This window comes from Bipolaris maydis (genome assembly GCF_028858645.1).
Source record: "Bipolaris maydis strain C4 unplaced genomic scaffold PSV08scaffold_16, whole genome shotgun sequence".
NCBI lineage: Eukaryota > Fungi > Ascomycota > Dothideomycetes > Pleosporales > Pleosporaceae > Bipolaris > Bipolaris maydis.
The window spans coordinates 571,436-590,975 of NW_027093872.1; the positions used below are offsets into that span (position 1 = coordinate 571,436).

At 51.0% G+C, this 19,540-nt stretch overlaps 6 protein-coding genes across 6 annotated transcripts; 3 read left to right on the plus strand and 3 right to left on the minus strand.

The window, feature by feature from the left end:
• Positions 1-51: 51 nt before the first annotated feature.
• PSV08DRAFT_189690 (TB2/DP1, HVA22 family-domain-containing protein) lies at positions 52-1,267 on the minus strand (the record flags this gene model as incomplete). The annotated part of the gene is made up of 2 exons (XM_014223563.1): positions 52-1,051; positions 1,239-1,267. 2 exons carry the CDS (start codon positions 1,265-1,267, stop codon positions 52-54), a joined length of 1,029 nt encoding a protein of 342 aa, XP_014079038.1.
• Positions 1,268-2,716: 1,449 nt separating this feature from the next.
• Positions 2,717-4,006, plus strand: PSV08DRAFT_189892 (uncharacterized protein; the record flags this gene model as incomplete). The annotated part of the gene is made up of 2 exons (XM_014223564.1): positions 2,717-3,085; positions 3,140-4,006. The coding sequence occupies 2 exons, from the start codon at positions 2,717-2,719 to the stop codon at positions 4,004-4,006; spliced, it is 1,236 nt and encodes a 411-aa protein (XP_014079039.1).
• A 2,309-nt stretch (positions 4,007-6,315) lies between these two features.
• On the plus strand, positions 6,316-10,286 carry PSV08DRAFT_231374 (putative serine esterase-domain-containing protein; the record flags this gene model as incomplete). Its single annotated transcript, XM_014223565.1, has 2 exons — positions 6,316-6,497; positions 6,624-10,286. The coding sequence occupies 2 exons, from the start codon at positions 6,316-6,318 to the stop codon at positions 9,931-9,933; spliced, it is 3,492 nt and encodes a 1,163-aa protein (XP_014079040.1). The 3' UTR covers positions 9,934-10,286.
• A 387-nt stretch (positions 10,287-10,673) lies between these two features.
• On the plus strand, positions 10,674-12,962 carry PSV08DRAFT_374623 (uncharacterized protein; the record flags this gene model as incomplete). The annotated part of the gene is made up of 1 exon (XM_014223566.1): positions 10,674-12,962. The coding sequence occupies one exon, from the start codon at positions 10,674-10,676 to the stop codon at positions 12,960-12,962; it is 2,289 nt and encodes a 762-aa protein (XP_014079041.1).
• Positions 12,963-13,573: 611 nt separating this feature from the next.
• PSV08DRAFT_374624 (uncharacterized protein) lies at positions 13,574-14,722 on the minus strand (the record flags this gene model as incomplete). The annotated part of the gene is made up of 2 exons (XM_014223567.1): positions 13,574-14,570; positions 14,622-14,722. The coding sequence occupies 2 exons, from the start codon at positions 14,720-14,722 to the stop codon at positions 13,574-13,576; spliced, it is 1,098 nt and encodes a 365-aa protein (XP_014079042.1).
• Positions 14,723-15,508: 786 nt separating this feature from the next.
• Positions 15,509-17,898, minus strand: PSV08DRAFT_381919 (general substrate transporter; the record flags this gene model as incomplete). The annotated part of the gene is made up of 4 exons (XM_014223568.2): positions 15,509-16,284; positions 16,331-16,717; positions 16,783-17,230; positions 17,896-17,898. 4 exons carry the CDS (start codon positions 17,896-17,898, stop codon positions 15,551-15,553), a joined length of 1,572 nt encoding a protein of 523 aa, XP_014079043.1. The 3' UTR covers positions 15,509-15,550.
• Positions 17,899-19,540: the final 1,642 nt, after the last annotated feature.

A 19,540-nucleotide genomic window follows, 5' to 3' on the forward strand; every position in this document is an offset into this window, starting at 1 on the left:
AGAAAACATGTACGTTTATACCACGGATCTTGATTGTCTTGGGGACCTCTGCTAATGGTCTCCCAAGTCAAACCCGGATCCTCGTGACCTGTTTCTCAGCTCACCGGGGTCTCGTCCGTATGCCAGAGGATCGTCTTGAGATGCTTCCTGACGCTGCCAGTTCCATGGCATCCATCCACTGCTTGTCCTCCGACCTAGGGCAGGTGGTGTGATGGGATATGGCGGCCGGTCTGATCCAGAGCTCAGCTCATCGCGCTCGATTCTGTCAAACTCTGCTTCGCTCCTGTTGCGGGACAGACTACCGCTGCTCCTGCTGGATTCATAGTGTGTGCTTCCGCCCTTTTGCTGGGTGCGGATATTTTCTTGCTCACGGTCAAACGCTTGCAGGAGGCTTTCGAGGCGCTGGCGCTGCGATGCCACGTAGTTGAGTCGGTCTTCGTTGTTACGGATCGAGTCTGGAACAAGTTTTGCTGCACCACGGCTCAGGTCGGAGGCCTGGGCATCCCTTGTTTCGGCAGTGCCAGCAGTATACAGTGCACTCGCTCCGCTAAGTGCCTGGTTCACGAGACCGTATAGGTCGTTGCTGCCCCTTGCTGCGGGCATCTGAAACCTGCTCATAAGGCTCTGTGCATATGTCTGTCCAGCTGGCGGGGGCGCCTCTGGTTTGCGAGGTGCGAAACCTAGCAGATTGACTCTCACCCACTCGATGCCCATCTCGATATAGGCCATACCTGCCGATTTTGCACGGTCATGGCTCTGGGTTATAAAGTCATCAATCTCTTTCTCGTGGTGGTACAAGAACGGCTCCAAGTGTTCCTGGTAGATGTAACTTGCACCCTGAGCACCCGGCAGGATAAGATATAGATGTGCGAAGAAGCGGATCCATGAGTAGAATGGTACCCAACTCAGGATGAAGTCGAATGTGTTCTCAACGGCTGTGCAGGCGGATAAAACGACAAAGTAGATAAGCCACGGTGCTAGGAGGGCTGGGTCGGATGTGTGAAGGGCTTTGTATGACGCGAAGATGGGAAAGAAGACTGTAGTGACAACACTGGTGAATTGTTAGTGAAAGAACTCATACAGTGCACTGTTGTCTTTGGAAAGAAAACCATAAGTTTAAGAGCCTGTATTGAGTAATGGCTCGCATGCTACACACTTTGGGCGGCCAAATTCACGATAAGCCGTGTCCGACTAGGTTTGCTTGAACATTGAGAGGCGGGGGGCGGGGTACAACGTACGTCAGGCCATCGGCGATGAAGCCGAACATGATGGCTAGTCTTCAGATCAATGCAACAGAGGCTGTGGATGTGAGGTGAGATACAAGGGGAGCCACAAGCACAAGTAGCGAGGGCTGAGGCTTAGCCTGGGTACGCGGCGGAGGTGCGGAGCAGCCTGAGCGGCCTGGTGATCCACGGGATGCACGTCAGTCGCCGGCCAACAACGGCGTCGCGCTATCCGCTTTCGGTCCTTTGCGTCCGAACATCACCTGCTGGCCGGATTGTGACCAGAATTTGACGCTGGTATCCTCGTGAGTCTCTGGGCGTACTGGCAGCTGTACTCTTCAGTGCGGCTTTGCTCAGCACCTTCTACTGCTCTTGGAACGACTTCCAAGAGAAGCGCCGCCACCAACATTTCGACGCAATATCTACGAAAAGAAGAAACATCAAAAATGACATCATCTCTGGTCATAAAGGTCCGGAGAGATACCTTCATCTTCATGCTCTGGCGTCTGAGCTTGCAATGTTTTGAGTAAGTTGTTATCGAAGGCAAATCGCTTCTAGGGCGCAGCATATCCCCGTCTCCTAGTGACTTACCGCATGCAACCATCCATGGATCTCTTGAGTTTCTTTGGAGATCAACCAAACATCCCGCACTTCCTCCATCGTGCGAAATTGTCCGTGTACCAAAGCCCATGTTAGAACCACGTGGGGTGAAAGCCCTACTGCTGACAACAAGACCACTACCAGCGGCATCGGGAGCCGCAAAGGCTTGTTGCGGGCTAATCGCCATGTACGTAGTCATCGGTTCCCTTGGCTAGTTATCTGCATTCCTCTGCGCGGAAATCCGGTACTTCTACAACTCCTCCAGCACCCACTCCACCTCACCCAAACGGGCAGGACACACGAGAACCTAAGCCGCCTCCCATGTTGCCATGGCTGCCAAGATCACGCTTATTGCGACTCTGGATCCGATAACAGCTCTCACCCCGCATTTCCAACATTGCTGCCGTTTGACATCATTTGACTATGCTCTACAGAGGCAAAATCCATCATTTTATATCCATCTTGCAGAGTGATGGATTACGTAAAAACGCCCAATGCCTTCCCGGTTATCTGTACAGCAACAGCAACCGGGGTCCGTTTACTTGGCCCGAGACTTGACATGGTCGATCATGCCCAAAATGCCAGTCAAAGTCCCGGTAAGCATGTTCTAGTTGCACCAGGTCTTGGTATGAACGTACATCCACCCAATCTTTGCAAGTCCAGATGCCGGACGACGTATGCCAATTGTTGGGATGCCGATGCCTCACATATTCTGTTGTTATAGATCCAGCTATGGAAGACCCTTTGTTAGAATAGGGAAAGCTCACCCGCATCAAAGAGCCGAGCAGTATTGTATGACATGGGTCAATGCACAAGTATAAAACCCAACGAAGTCTCTACAGAATTGATCACCGGTTCTCGTCATTGCTGGAACTCGTCAGGCGACCTTTATTATGGCTATAATCAAATCAATTGTGGCATTGCTTGCCCTTCAATTAGCTAGCGCAGCACCGCAAGCTTCAGTAACCTCATCCTCTGTCAGTTCTCCTAGCCCAACCGGGCTGGATCCGGCAGTCGCGCTCTCTACGGAAGAAGTTGAGGAGCTTTACAGCCTCCATGAAGAGCTCGTCAACATCCCATCCATCTCTGGAGACGAAATTGAATGTGCGGATTTTGTATCAAAGTATCTAACCGACTTGGGCTACTATGTCGAAAAAGTACCAGTCAATGAAACGGGCACGTACAATGTCTTTGCCTATCCTCAAGCGTTGAAAGACGATGGATTATGGCCAGAGGTTCTCATCACTAGTCATATCGATACTGTACGAGCAGCATTTGAGCCTATAAATTAAAAATAACCACTGACTGAAAAAAAGGTACCACCATTCTATCCATTCGAACGCCGTGAGAGGAATGGGACAACCTACCATTTTGGCCGAGGAACTGTCGACGCCAAAGGGCCAGTCGCAACAATGATCATTGCATCCCACAAATTCCTTCAATCACGCAATGAAACAACCAGTCTAGGCATGCTATTCGTCGTCAGCGAAGAAAACTCAGGGGCAGGAATGAAAGCATTCGCAAAATACGCATCCAACACAACCTTCCGAGCCGGCATCTTCGGCGAACCAACCGAAGGCAAGCTCGCAAGCGGCCACAAAGGCAGTTTCGGCATCACCCTCAAAGCCATCGGCAGGGCATCTCATTCCGCATACCCGTGGCTCGGTGTAAGCGCCATCAACTACGTTGTCGACGCCATCTCTGCACTGAGGACTTTGGAACCCGCTCTTCCCAAGAGCGAACTTCTGGGTGCTTCAACCATCAACACGGGCCTCATTGCCGGCGGTGTCGCAAGCAACGTCGTGCCCCCCAACGCCAACGCAAGCGTCTTAGTCCGCGTTGCACGCAGCGAAGACAACGCCGTCGACACTATCAAAGACATGGTTTCCGGGCTGTTTACTCCGCTCGTCAACAGCGCCAAAGAAGTCAATGCCACATTTGAATATACATACTCTGCATTGTCGACAAAAGCGCAGATTCTGGATACGGATATTGAGGGCTTGGAAGTGGCGCCCGTGTTTTATGGGACTGATATTCCGAATCTGCCGCAGGTCGAGAAGAGGTATTTGTATGGGACAGGCACGATTGAGGTCGCGCATACGCCGGATGAGATGTTGAGTCAGGAGGAGTTGGTCCAGGCTGCGGAGGCGTATGGAGCTATACTGAGGACGGTTTTTGCTTAGTAGAATTGTGGAGAGGGAGGGAATATGTATTCATGTGGAAGGGTGGGGTCTTACTGCATGAATACATAGCAATTCTAAAGATATTGATTGATATTGGTTGAACGATATTAACGTGTGGTTTCGCGTTTGCTTGGTACTTCTTCGCTATAATTTCGAATTACACGGAGGTGCAATACTGTAGGCATCAACTCGCGATGTTAAGTGACGTAGAGGTTGAATCAAATTAATTAATCACAACTTTTCATTTTATAAGTGCATATTGTCACTGGCCAAATTATAGCAAGCGCACAATGAGGTCTTGTGAGCGTTTACATAAAAAGGGTCTTTGATTAACCAAAACACCACAGCTCTCTTATTTACGAAGAACAAGTGGAGATCCATTGACATCTTCTCGACTTCGTTTGCCCTTTCGACGTCAGTCCTGCCTAAACCCATCTTCACCACTGTTCTGCCTTGGCAGAGTGACAGAACAAACCCCACCTTACCCACAGGACCTCCACAAACGCCCATTCCCGCTTCTACCTTGAAGTGAAACGACGCAGAAAATGACGCGATCCACACTCATGGTAGCATTTCAAACGGAAGCCTTTCACACCAACCCAATTCCACCAGGTATATAAACCGCGCTGTCCTCCCTCAATCCATACCTTCTACCAACACCTCACTTTCCATCATTAACTATATCTTCATATCCATTCTTAATTTCATTCTTGCTCCCATCTATCCTTCCATCCATCCATTCGTCTTCTCCATCTATCCTTCCATTTATCATTTCGTCGCTCCTATCCTTAAATCTTTCATACCGATCGATGCCTCTACCGATCAATACAATCACCACGATCGATGTCTCCGGCTCCGGCTCCGGCTCCTGCTCCTCCCCCAGGAACCCTCCCCCTCCACCATGTGCTCCCAACCGCGCCCCAGGCCCACACCTGCCCCCCTCTCGCAAACGACGGCGCTGAACGGCGAAGGGGGACTCGAGACTGATAGGGAGTAAAGGGGAGAAGAAGGCTTGGAGGGCGCGGATTGCGCTTTGTTTTGCCATTCGGTATGACATGACCTGCTGCAGGGGTCTTGCACCTTTGTTGAAGGTAATATAAGGTAAGGTGATCTTGGTCACCAATTGTTTATACATTTGCTGACTGGACAGGGTTTTGAGAGAGTTCGAGACCAAAGGCTGGTAGGAGACTTGGTGTGCAAGAATTGGGGATATTTGCAAAGTCACCATCCGCTGGCACCTGTTCCTGCAAAGCTTCTTCGATATTAGTGGTCCGGCTCCCAATAAAGGGATTCCTGGCCTGGAAGACATTGGACGCAATTCCGGCTTCAAGATCCGTGCCGATGAGATCAATTGTTCTTCCAAACACCAAGTTCAGTCGGCCTCTTTCTCTAGACTATTAGGCCTTTGGAGCCAGGAACAGGCTGCTTGTTTACTGTGCGACTACATGGGAGCCAGCAAGATGGACATGGTCATCCTAACATACTTTATCAACTACGTACATGGCAATTGCGAAAACCAAGAGCTTCATGCTAGATCTCTCTGAAGTACAATTCTGTGCAATAGCAGAAAACGCCAGTGCTAACGGTACTATGCCAAAGCCAGGCGCGTCCTTCATCTCTGCAGATACCCTGCAGTCACTGTACTTGTAGACTAAAAATACATCTCTCTCGGAAACTTTTGCTTCTTCTCAATCTAAACTTTTCTTTTCGAACATGATGCACGTAACGTCATACCACTGATTCCCTTGTCAACCAAGTGACGCTGGTTTTCCAACATGACGGTCAGGAGACATTTGAGAGGGAAGTGTTTATGGTAGGTATGTACAGTGATACGTACGGATGTTGGATGGTAGAGTCCCGAAGGAGGGATTCTTGGCACCAATACAGCAACGTCAGATTGTGGGGCGTATCATTTTCGGCGCATCTCACCCCCCATCAGTGGCTAGGCGCATCCAAGACCTATCACAGTCCGCTATAGCATATACATGCATATACATCCTTGTGCTTTAGGGGAGGCTGAAGATAATGTTCTTGCTTGGCAGCGACCTCGTGCTGCGCGCATGCCACGCGAGCAAATGACGTGCCGTGGCCCTGGAGTGAGCGCGTGCGTGACCAGCCCAGGTCGCTAATGGCGAATGCTCTCTCCTACGTCCGGTATATCATCCCTTTCCTCTGGCTTCTGCCCACGCGATCCCCGGCTGCATACATAAGGATCCAGGGTCTCGATCAGCAACGACTGCGCATGTCCTATGACGCGTTTGCGGCTGCTGGCTATTGGTCCTCACAGTCTCCGCTGGATCCGCTACTAAATGCTTCTCACGCCTCGCACCTATTCCAACGCACAAACTGCCGACGCCGGCCGCAAACTTCCTGAACCCTCATTCTTCGTGTGCACAAAGTCGCGCAAGGAGCTGCAAGCTGAGGAGAAGCGTGCGCTGAGGATGTTGCTGCTGCACCAAAAGGGGGCCGTCAAAGTAGGCGAGGTTGTGAGGTGAGTTGTTGTATTTGGGCGTGGGCACATGCTCGAGAGATGGACATGCATACATGTCGTATGGTTTGGGGCATGCCAAAGCGCTCAACGGTCCCTCGTGTTCAACGGTGCTAAGACGCTGGGCAGGTACACACTTACATACACGCCCTCCGAAGACCGAATATTGCCCCCTCCTCCTATCCTCCATGTTCGTATACGCAACTCGTCGGCCATTCCCCTGCGCGCCGCATACCTCCATGGACCCTACACCATCCACGTCTCGGCCTACCCCTCCACCTTCAACCCCAACGTCAAAAACGACGATGCCAAGATCTACGGCACCCCCGACTTCGAGCCTAACCTAAAGGCAGGGGGGTACTGGAACACAAAATTGACGGTGCCCGAGCACGCGAGGACTGAGATTCCAGGGTACAATGCCGAACCGAAGAGTGTCACCTGGATAATTGAGATTGCATCGCAGATCATCTTCTCAAACTCTGCGTCGGTGAACTACGAATTGCTAGTTGCACGCGACGAGCGATCACTTGACCTGGGCTTCACTGCTGTAACGGGAAACACACATGGAACTCCGGGAAAGGTCCAGGACCACCAGCAAGGAAGCCAGAAGCATGTTTCAAACCATGCAGGACAGCCCAAGGGCGTCTATTCTAAAGCCGTCAAACTGGTAGTGGACGATACGACTAGTTTGTGGAACAAGCCCGAGTTGCCGGAATGGAAAGATGAGGAAGTGAGCAGCGAGGGACAGTCCAAGGATACTGACCATGCAAAGGAGCTGGCTGAGCGGAAAAGAAAGAATATCCACCTCGTCATCGTAACACATGGATTGCATAGCAATCTCGGCGCAGACATGCTGTATCTGAAAGAGAGCATTGATGCTACCGCAAGGCAAGCGCGCGAGAGTCGGCGACAGCGACGCAAGGAGAAAGGGGGGGATGGTACCAAAGCTGCAGGCAAGAATACATCGACTGCACCGTTGTCCGGTGGCCAAGATGAGATATCGGATGCAGAAGACGAAGACGAAGAAAACGAGGAAGAAGTAGTCGTACGTGGGTTTGACGGCAACGTTATACGCACCGAACGCGGCATCCAGTACCTGGGAAAGCGACTCGCTAAGTACATCCTGCGTTTGACGTATCCTGACCAGCCATACCTCCCAATCAAGAGGACTGTAGGACAAAAGCTGTCCAACACCTTTTCGCCTACAAGAGACAAGGCAGACGAGGGCGTCCCTGCTCATCAAGGCAGTAGTGTGCACCACTTGTTCAAAGGGCGAGACAAACGCGCATACCAGTTCACCAGCATCAGCTTCATCGGCCACTCTCTTGGCGGCCTTGTACAGACGTACGCTCTTGCATACATCCACAAACACTCTCCTCACTTCTTCGATACGATCAAGCCTGTCAATTTCATTGCGCTGGCGTCTCCCTTCTTGGGACTAAGCAATGAGAACCCCACCTATGTCAAGTTTGCACTGGATTTTGGACTGGTCGGTAGAACAGGACAGGACCTCGGTCTGACCTGGAGAGCACCTACACTAGCAAGGAGTGGCTGGACCGCAATGGGCAATGTGTTTGGAACCCAGGGTCAAGCTTCACAGCAGGAGGACCCTGGCGCTAAACCTCTATTGCGAATTCTTCCCACGGGGCCCGCGCACCAGGTTCTGCGGAGATTCCGGAATCGCACTGTATACTCCAACGTTGTCAATGATGGAATTGTACCACTGCGTACGAGCTGTCTCTTATTCCTTGACTGGAGAGGGCTGGGCCGGGTACAGAAGGCCCGGAGAGAAAACGGACTCATCGGTACCGTTGCAGTGTGGGGTTACGGTCAACTTACGGGGCAAAACTCTTCGCCCAATCCTTCACGAGTTGGTTTTGCTGAAGACGAAAGCTCTGGAGCTGATTCTCCAACGTTTCAGGGTGATGATACAGCCGTGCCACTACCAGGTGCTGACACAACCAATCAAGAAGACGAAACGCAGGTACCTACAGTAGAGACTGCGGCGCATCAACTTATTGAAGGACAAAAGAAGAGTCCAGATGGCAAAGATCCCAACGACAACTACTTTCAGCCGCAAAATACGCTGATGCAGTGGTGGAGCTACATCAGGCCCACTGGAAAGCATACCTCGCGCGACAAGAAGATGTTCTCACGTAGCCAGACGATCTACAAGGATGATGAAGATGAACAATCTCCTACCCAAGCAGAAGACTCGTCTTCATCATCGCGTACGGATCCGCAAAGGAAAAGGCCTCGAGCGACGCGTGGCGACTCCATTGTAGATAACCCCCAAAGCAACATGGCACCACCCAAGACTACGATATTCGAGTCGGCCGGTGATTTGATCAATCCCCCTGTACCTCCGCACTCATGGATCAACGATCCAACCACCCGAGCACGCGCCATCTTCCATGACAGGATTTATCACCCAGAAGATATTCCTCCGCCACCACTTAAGAAGAGGGCTACGCGAAACTTCTCAGGTGACAGCGTTGCCAGTCAGGCGTCGACAACCAGTGTTGATGACAGTGTGATGCGCGTGGAAGAGAAAATCGCCCGCGCCTATCACAAGGATCTCTCGTGGCGTAAGGTATTGGTTAGCCTCGAGCCCGACGCTCATAACAACATCATTGTACGCCGTATGTTTGCCAATGCATATGGATGGCCTGTCATCAAACATCTTTGTGATACCCACTTTGCCGACACATACTCGGCTAACACGCGCAATGAGCTCGAGCCTGCAGTTGAGCGAGCCGAACCAATGGACAAGGCTATAGACAAAAACGGCGAGCGGGTCAAGGGGCAGCAGAATCAACAGCCACCTGTTGAGCGTTCCGATAGTGAGATGCGCGAGGTAGCTGACGAGTTGGCGCCTCTGCACCCGCTCACTTTGAAGATGCCAAAGAGATCCAACACGACAGATTCGATGCACAGTATCGGGTCTGGTGACTGGGATAGCATTTACTTCAACGAGACTAGCGACGATGAAGACGAGTTCGACGATCGTAACGCCGTGCAGCGTTTCTTCCAGCCTAATAGCGCAAAGAGCCCCCGAAGCCCTGGGTTTCCACCTAAGACACCTGACGGAAAGGGCACCAGTCAAGCGGACATTGCCGACTTCCTTGGTGGGTCTAATGTTGAAGTTCACAGGGGTCTTGGCGCAAGCCCGAAGAGTAAGACTGCTCCTACTCTGACCGCTGAGCCGGACTCAATTGAACCCGGCGAATTTGCTGCTGCGAATGAAGAAGGGCAACAAGCCTCAACCTATTCTGAGACACCCATGGGCAGGCTTAGCGGAGTTGGCTTGAGGAATGCTGCCGATGTTTCTGCATCGCCAGAGGGTAGTAAAGCGAGTCTTGGAGGCAGTAGCGTCACTGAGCAGGTTGCCAGACTGAGCAGCCCCAAGGCTGATAAACAGGATGATGCTAGCTCGTAGTGTAGAGTACGCGACATCTTGAGGGGAGTAACGGTATAGAACCAAGGACTGCAAGAAACGACGACGACACCATCGTATAGACTTTTTCGACATGTACCACAATTCTCTTGGCGATTTTGGGTACTCTTCTCAGATTTTTCTCTTGTCTAGATCCTTTCCGCGTTTTCGGTCTTGGATGCATGGGGGTGTTACGTGACGTTAAGTTTGAGATCAGTGCACAGAGGCGGATGGTACACGGACGATAGCATGGGCCGTAGTACCATTTGCGCACCCACAAGATACCCCAGATATCGCACAGTTTGTAGACGTATATATTTTTAATCCTATTCCCTGCTTTTGTTCTTTCACTTTTCACTTCATCGACGCTCTGATATACCGTGTTCATCACTGTGTGCTGGTTGACCCAATGTGCTCGAACAATGCAATCACCTGCAACATAGTAGCACACATGTGACTTCCTCATTCATACACCTCAGAGGCTTTGTTCCTCACGTTCCTCTTTCACAAACAACTCTGGTGACGACGTCACCTTGATGCCGCGCCTTCCCATTTCACCACATCACTACCGCGTGGCAACTTGCTCCGTTTGTTCTCAGTAACTCGAAAACAGCAAACCGAGTTCGACACTCACTCCACCACACGAGCGGAACGTATATTTTCCCGAAGACGTACTAATTTCAATTCGACAACACACTGGTGGTTCGCTATCACTGTTCAGAGAAGGGATAGTAGCCGGCGCGATGCCCACCTCTGACTCTATCAGTCCTTCAAGGCACCGGAGCCCTAGGGCTGGCAATGGCCAGAAACAACGCCGCCGCATCGTACGACGATCAAATATGTCACGCTCGAATACAACTCCCGATCTCGGTATCAAGTCATCTGCTACGATGTACAACGGTTGTGGCTTCACAGTAGTGCCGGACGAAGCAGGACTCGTAAACACATCTTCTTCTTCTTCGGAGTCGTTCCCTTCGATAACCAACAGTACATCTTTTGGCCCCTCGCCTACGGCCTCGGTTGGGAGCGGATCGAGTACAATAGTGGAAGGCAAGAAGAAGCATGGCATATTTGGCTTCAAGGCAAAGGACAATGACCGGCCGAAAAGTTCGCATGGGTCCCCCCTTCAACTATCACCTCTGCCTCCGCTTACGCCAGTGAAAGCTGCACAGTTTCTCGGGGTTGAATATGGTGCTGTGAGGAATAGAAGCGGGTCACTGGGCAGTCGGGTTCCGGAAGTTTATGAATTCAACGGGCTGCTGGTACGATCGATTCCGGAAAACAAAAATCTTTTGACCCACCTGACTAATATCCAGGACTCTGCGAGCGAAAAGACTGAGTCTGTAGATGGGGATGTTGTCTCAGGACCAATGACACCCAAGTGCTTCTGGGCAGCTGGTAATCGGAAAGCGCAGCGGATGTTAGGCCTGGCCCCATCGCGTGAATCTAGCACCAAGCATGGAGTTGAGCCAGAGAACCACATCACTGAGACACCAGCGATTCTTTCAAAGAAGGGGAATCGAGTTGATTACAGCAGTGAGCCTGATGTCCATGCCCGTCCTCCTGCAAAGCCTCGAAAACGTCGCATGCGCAGGAAGGCCCCTAAATCGCTCGATCGAATGACACCTATTACGGAAATATCTTGTGACGAACTCCGTTCATCTTATCACGATTCTGAACACAATCCCGAGTTGGAACTCATATCGGAGTATGAACGCGATCCTTCATACAGTAGTAGCCTACCGTCACGACCACCGACTCCGTTACCGTTCACGGCTAATACGAGCTATGAATTGGAGGAACGAGACCTCTCACCAAAAAAATTCGATTCAGGAAAACATGCTGCTGCTGGAGCGGAAGAACATGCAAAAAAATCCGATCACGAAGTTGGCTTCGACAAATCTAAGCAAAAGTCGCCAGCCGTCATTTACCTGCGTGGTCCTTTACAGTCTTTTGAGGACTGTCTTCTCGATGCAACTGAAGCCAATCTCAAGGCCTTAATGATCAAGCAGAATATCAATGATGCTGCGAGAATTTACCTGGATGCCAGAGGCAGTTCTTTGAGAGCTTCCCACCAAGCGATGAAGATGAAATTTGTGGCGGTAAGCCCGAACGTGCTGGCTGAGGATGCTAACAATGACATGGAGTCTGAAAGCGATGATGGCAAAAAATTAGTCTCTATTCGTGGCAGCATTGATTTGGAAGAAGATCCAATCGTTGATTTGGCCGAATTGATGAGCTGTACACACATCACCCCAAGTGCGATGAAGCTTATAGATGTTTCACCCGGGGAGCCAAAGCCAACCACTCCGTTCAAACACAAGCCTGCATCTAACTCGTCAAGCGGAGTAAAGACACCCTTGAAGCCGGCTTATATATTTCAGCATGACGAGAAAGCCAGCCCATTCAAGGAACTAATATGCAACGTAAGGGTACGTACGCCCACACCACCTCTCGCAAACCAACCTAACACCACGCAGCCCACCCTCACACGCAGCCATCCCCCAACTAAACTCCCCCAAAAGATCCGCAAAACAAAAAAGAGTAAAAATCTCTGCAACGAATCCCGCATTCTAGTCCAAAACTGGATCTCCACAAACGACCACACCAAACAACGCCCCTTGTCCGACCGCCTGGACATCGACGTTTTATCTGATCAGCAAATCCCGCCTGCTCCCTTTCCAAAAGACACTAACAATATCTCTGCTGCCTCTCCAACTCCACCCCCAAGGAAATCGTCAAAAGAACACTACTGCTTCCGCAACGGCCACATCCTCCACCCCATCAACCTCCAATCCATCCCCGACGAAGCCGCCATCAACACCCTCGAAGTCCGACCTTATCTGCGTACACATTCCGGGCGCAAGACGCACGTTCATATTCCGGTGTTTTGTGATCGGTGTGGAGAAGACGTGCGGGAGGAGCTGTGGGAGTGCGATATTGCGGTTTGTCGGATGGTGGTGTGTAAGGCGTGTGCGGCGGATATGGAGGGAGAGTGGAGGGGGCGAGTGTGTGGGGAGTGGAAGAATTGAAATGGTAAAGTTGGGGAAGATGGGGGGTTGGGATCACGGAGTGGCTAGGCATTTGGGGATATGGAGAAAGAGGGGGGGTGAATTAGTGGGAGGGGATTCTAAGTACCCGTGTAATGACCAAATATGAATGAAGGTTTTGTAGATGATATTGTGGTGCGAATGTATGGCCTGTGTGGTTTCCGTGTTACTATGATGGCTGTCGCACTTTGTATTAACTGCCTAGAGCCTTTTTTTTTTAAAAAAAAAAAAAAAGAAAGATACAAGAAAAGAGATTATTACTTGTTACCTAAGTAGCTAACTATCTTAGTTCTATGGCCTCAGAATTCACTATCCAGTGCCTATTACACCTTCCATATTACCCAGCATGCCATGATGATTACCTCGAAAACGCCAAAAACTCTCTTCCTCAAGTCGACCGAATCCCATCCCTTGAACCCCCCAAGAAACCATCAAGAGCAATGCCGCAGTACCGTCCACCAAACTCTCTCACCTTAAGAGATCCCCAGACTACATACCTTGGTGAGACAGCCGCATTCCATTGGCGGCTCAACAATTGACCCAAGCAGCTAAATCCGCAGCCACTCTCAAACAGCCTTCCAAGGACCGCGCCATCAAGCCCCGCGTCCCTGCATCCCCGAAATGAACAGACTCCTCAACTCCCTCTCTTCCTCAAACAATGTATCCCAGCCCTGGCCATCCCTCAGGATACTCTCGGTATACCGGCGGGGATCCGGATGCGCCCAGTGGGTAATGAGGAAGTGCAAAATGAGGATGCGTAATGGGGATTGAGGTGGGAAATGGGACCAGGTGTATTTTGTGAGGGAGGGAGTGAGGGGGAAGTGGCGACCGAGGGAGCAGCGGATGCGGTTGAAGGTGTAATGAGTGAAGGAGGGGGAGCCGAGGGTTTGGGAGAGGTGGTAAGCGTGGAAGCTTGGGGGGATGGGGTAGTGGTGCGGGGGTTGGGAGGCCAGGTGGATGGAGGTGGGTGCAGGTGGTGGTTTGATGCTTGGAGGGCTGTGCTTGGTGGTGGAGTTGGGGTGCGCTGTGGGTGGTATGCTGAGAGCATTGGGGCAGGAAGACACTTCATTGGGTGTAGATGCGGTTTGACCTTTGTTAGTAGCAACGGAGGGCTGACTAGGCTTTGGGTGATGAGCCATCGAGACTGCGTGTAATGGGGCCGGTGCAGGTGCGTACTGCTGGCCCATTCCCTCAGCAGTGTTGATATCGGTTGAGGCTGGATACGCGTCCTTGTATATGTAGTGGAGGAAGAGACAAAAGATAGCGGGATCGATCTCAGGAAGTCGGATGACCCAGTCTGGTTTCTTCGTTTTCTCTTTTACCTCTCCCTCGTCCGTGTCTGGCTCGATCTTGATCGCCGTTTTGATCTCTTCGGATTCCGTCATACTTTCGGTTGAATTGTCTTGACGGGCAGTCTCTGACAGCTTTCGTTTCTTGTTGGTACTAGTTGAGGACAATGCAGCCAAGCGCAACTGAGAAACTTGTTGTTGGAAGTAGTTCGAATAGTGGCAGAGGAGTGCAACGGGAAGGATGAAGCTTCGGCGGTTTTGGTCTTCTCCAACTACGACTCGTACAGCGTACCCTTGGATCCTTGCAATTGTGAGTGGCGTATGCGGAAGTCTACTAACTGAAACAGCCTACATTGCAGTAAACATATCTGGTTGTTTTGCACCAAGCACTTGCGGGAGCGGGGGATGGGCTGTGGGTGGCGGCGGTTGAGATGGCGGTGCCTGTTCGATCATTGTCGTTGGCAGGATTGGTAACGCTTTAGGATTCAGAAAACTGATAGTCGATTGAGCGGGCAGAAAGAGCTTATGGAGGTCGTTGAAGCAGACGTCAGTGGATCTCGATTGGATAGACCTTGTTTATATCTCATCAGCACGGCGCTCACTGGGTAAAACAAACAGTCGAGGTGACGGTTGCGAGAGACGCCTTCACTTCGTTTCTAGGTGAGTGAGTGGCATGAAGGCAGAAGTAAGAGATTGAAGCCTTCACGCACACACGCCGAAAGTCAACAAAGTCGCATGATCCTTATCGGCCTCAGCAATAGGAAACTTGATTGTCTTCGTCTGACTATAACATCTTTAGATAGTTGTAGGCTCGGTACATAGTCATGTTGCCGAGCAAACGATGTATGCCGGATTCATCAGGAGCTCTAATCGGTCACTCGCTGGGTGCTGAACCGCTCACATAACATGTAAGAAGTTGGGTCAAATTCAAAAAAAGGTCGCGCCATAGTGAGAAGTGAGGATGTATTGAGCAAGCTATATCAGGGAAGCATGGGGTGAATGCTAAGGCGCTATGCATGTTTGCGTGGGACCACAACAAAACACAAAGATGGCAGCATATTTGACACATGACAAGGCATAATTGTGGAACACAATGGCCATGTCGATTACCGTAGGTAAGTCACTTCAAAATATGAGGCAAACGGTACAGCAGAGAACAAGGTGTATTAGACGCTCAGTATGAGCAAACTACTTCAGTAGACAGTATGGGTATGGTAGGTTAATCCTAACCAAGAGGCAGTCATGCTCATCTCATAGTAGCCAAACGAGACAACCGCCAAACTAGACCTTCGCCTCGACGTTGACATCCTCAACGTGGCCGTGATGACCAACCTTCAGTTTTCCATCCTCAATATCACGGGTAACGCGGTCAAGACGCGACTCGACCTTTCCAGCCTTCCAAGCAGGCATACCAGAGTCGAAGACATCATCCATCTCCTCGAGTGTCTTGCCCTTCGTCTCTGGTGCGGTCAAGAACATGTGAATGAAAGCAACGGCGTTGAAGGTACCGAAGATCATGTACATCTTCCAGTTGATGGACCAAAGAAGGGGCGGGACAGCGAAAGCGAGGATACAGTTCCAGGTCCAGTTTGTGGCAGTAGCGAGACTGACGGCTTTGGCGCGGACCTTGGAGGGGAAGATCTCAGATGGGTAAGTCCAAGAGACAGGTCCCCAAGTTGTGGCAAACGTAGCGACAAAGAGGTATGAGCATGCTACAATGGCCTTGGAAACGTCGCTATGCTCACGAGGTACGACCCAAGAGATATCCCTGTCAGATTCGTCGGGATTGGGATTGCCATAAGAGGCCTGGAGAGCGCCCGTGGTGAAGAGCCAAACAGCCATTCCAAAGGATCCGCAGAGCAAAGCTGGGCGACGACCGAACTTGTCTAGGTACAGGATAGCCGGGAGAGTCATGGCAACGTTGATAATGTACTGGATGGATGCGGTGAGGAGTTCATCGGCGATTCCAGCTCCGCGCATAATGAACACAATGTAGTACATCATGATGTTCATACCTGAAATAGTTAGTGACGATGCTGTCAGTTCAAGGGATTTCCATACCGCAAAGCTGCGACCACATCTGAATGGACATGCCAAGTATAACGCGCTTAAGGATACGGGGTTTGACAAGAGCAGCGAAACTAGTTTCGGCAACTTCACGCTCGAAAGCAAGAGCCTCCTCGATCTCCTTGTATTCAGCGAGAACTTTGGGGTGGTTGACATCACCACCACCGTGGAGGTTGGCAAGGACTTGGAGAGCCTCCTCCCAGCGGTCTTTTGAAGCTAGCCAACGTGGAGATCGAGGAAAGAAGAAGAACCCGATGAAGAGGATAGCACCAGGAACAGCCTGGATGCCCCATGGGATACGGAAGGCAGCGGTGGCTTGGTTCGGGTTGTCAACACCTCCATCTACGAAGGAACTTCCGTACTGGATGAAGTATTGGATCACTCCGAGTATATCAGCATGAGAAGAACCAGCAAAATCACGATATCAATCTAAATAAAGCACTTACATATACCCCAGGTTATAGCCCATTGCTGTAGTGAAACCACACGGCCACGAATCTGCTTTGGCGCGATTTCGGCTTGGTATACGGGCACCATGGCGGAGCAGATACCAATGGCATATCCGCCAACTGCTCGACCGACGCAGAGGAGAGCGACGCCGTTGGCCGCTGCCTGGAAGACTGCTCCAATGATCCAGATGAGAGCAGCGATCTGAATGGCCACGCGACGCGAGAGCCGATCAGCAATGAAAGAAGAGGAGAGAGCTCCCAAGAGCGATCCAGCAGGCATAGCAGCGGTTATACCACCTTGGCGAGTTCCGCTGGGATTGCCAAAGTAGCGCTTGTACGCTGGAGTGCCAAGAGCGCCCGACATGGACGAGATATCAAAGCCGAAGAGAATACCACCAAGAGCCGCGAAGCCCGTGATTGCGTAAACATTGTGAATTCGAGGGAACTGTAGTACTGGTATCAGTAATCACATCGAGGCGTAACCAGGAATTGAAAGCTTACCTTCATCTTGCCAAGTGGTTGTAACCAGGCCAGAAAGAAGAATCGGTGGAACGGGTGGAGAGAGAGGTACAGAGTGAAATGGCTACAATTTTATATGAGAAGTAGTGTGCATAGTGCGCGTGATCTAACTGGAATACAGTCCGTGCGGGTGGCCAGTTGGGCTTGGTCTTTCACTCCTGCTGTAAACTAAGCAATTCCCATGCCGTGGCGTTTGTCCAAACTGCAACCCCGCTAATAGGCGTTGGACTGGGATTCATGTGATCCTACAGGAAAGCGGGAACATTTCCTGGGGTAGTACAGATTAAGGCCGCAGCCCCATGTCGTTATGATGAAACTCTCCAATGGATGGACTTGAGTACGACGCATGTACCTAGTACACATACAAACTTGCAGTTTCTCATCTTCATGGAGTCGTACCGACGAAGCATCGAGCAGTGGGGCACGTGTGCTACGACGTGAGTTAGCTCTGATGTGGGATCTGAACCAAGCGACACCGCACTGATGCATATCATTCGATGATCAGGAGCTCTTGGTATTCGACCCGCTACTGCAAAACTGGCAACTCAGCAAACCAGCCTTGCTCAGATCGCAAGCAAGTTCTTCAGTGACCATGGCTGCCAACAACAACGCTTGATCGACACGCATGCCCTGGTTTGGGATCTCCGACTTGGCATGGGCGCGGCATTACATGATGTCTCGCGACCAGGATTCAGTGAAGATGAGCGCCAGTCCAGTTGCGCAGCACCATGCAGCTAAGGTAACAACCAAAGCAAGTAGTGGGACACCTGAGGCACGGCCTTTGTCCAATGATGTTCTTTCCTTTTCACCTATGGGCCGTACGCATGTTGTTGGATATGCAAGCGAAGCATCTGAAGAAGACCAGACGTTGCATTCGGGAGAGGAGACGACGTACGCCAAGCGCGCAATGGTGCCAGCAATTGACACCCAAGCTCTCGGCTGCCTTTGTCCCGCTCACCAACAGGCCATCGAATAGATGCATGATGGGCGAGGCATCACTCAAATAGGCTTTCTTGGGTCAGTGGAGCGCTTGGGTAGCTATTTCCAGCAACCCTACCGGCGTGTTGGATCCTCTCGCAATGTTGATTGGTGGCTGAATGGCTGGCCCGCACACGCGGCACTTCTGTTCCGAGTACAGAGTTGGATGCAGTCAAAGTCATGGTTTGAAGGATTCGACTGCCTGTTGTGTGGAGATGTGAAGGTCTCTGGGGTGGATCGCGTGGCTCAGGGCGGGGTTCGGTCCAGCCTGCCAAGTCTACCACAGTGCCGGTGTCACTGCAGTATGTACGGGCGTACCTGTTTCGAGACCATACATGTGTATGAGCAGCACCTTATTTTCTGTTCCTCTCGTGGTCTCTTCCTCCCGAAGCCCAACTAAAAAATCATCGAAGCGAATACTCAACGACGGAACCAATTCAGGGAGGTAGTCGAACATCCGATTCGATATCGCGACTTGCAACCCGCAAGTGATTGGTATCAAGCACCTCACGACATATCGACTGACATGGGCTTGCTATGGGCTGCACACATTGTCCTACATGATAGCTACACCGACATTGTGCTGTAGCAAACTCAACTCACCGGTCTTGGACAAGCCACGACGGACTACCCAATGTGAATATGCTCTTCGGCTGTGCAGATCGCACTTTGGGAAAATGCCAAAGGGACTAAGCACTAGCTGTTTTCACGCAGACATGACATGACTATATAGTAGAAGGACGACAGAATGGTTTAAGTATGCAAGCCAGTTCCCATTAGTCGACAACAAGCTGCGTATACACATCTAACGCTTTTTGTCTAGTCACATACAGCTCCCAGTAGATGCAGATAAGAATCAACCCATCGATTCAACATAGCGTTAACAAGCATCCAGATTCGCTGTATTGAGTTTTTGTTTTTCTCCGACATGATGCACAGCACCTGCATTCGCGAAATCGAATCAATCAACGCCCCTGGGTTGCAATATCATTCTCGCCCTCGTACCTGCATATCGGATGTGAGCAATGTCCAACCTCTGTCCTCGGCTCTTTGCGCTTCCGTTTTCATTTCCAAGCTTAGAAATTCCGTAATAGTGGATATTTCTGTCCATGCTCATCTCTCAACAACTAGCATGTTTACCTCTCAGCAGCCGAACACCAGCATTTGGACTCTCATTGGCTGGACTCGACCTATACACGAACCAATGATACGGAATTGCCCACCACCACCTTCCAATTGCATCACGCAGCACCATCTA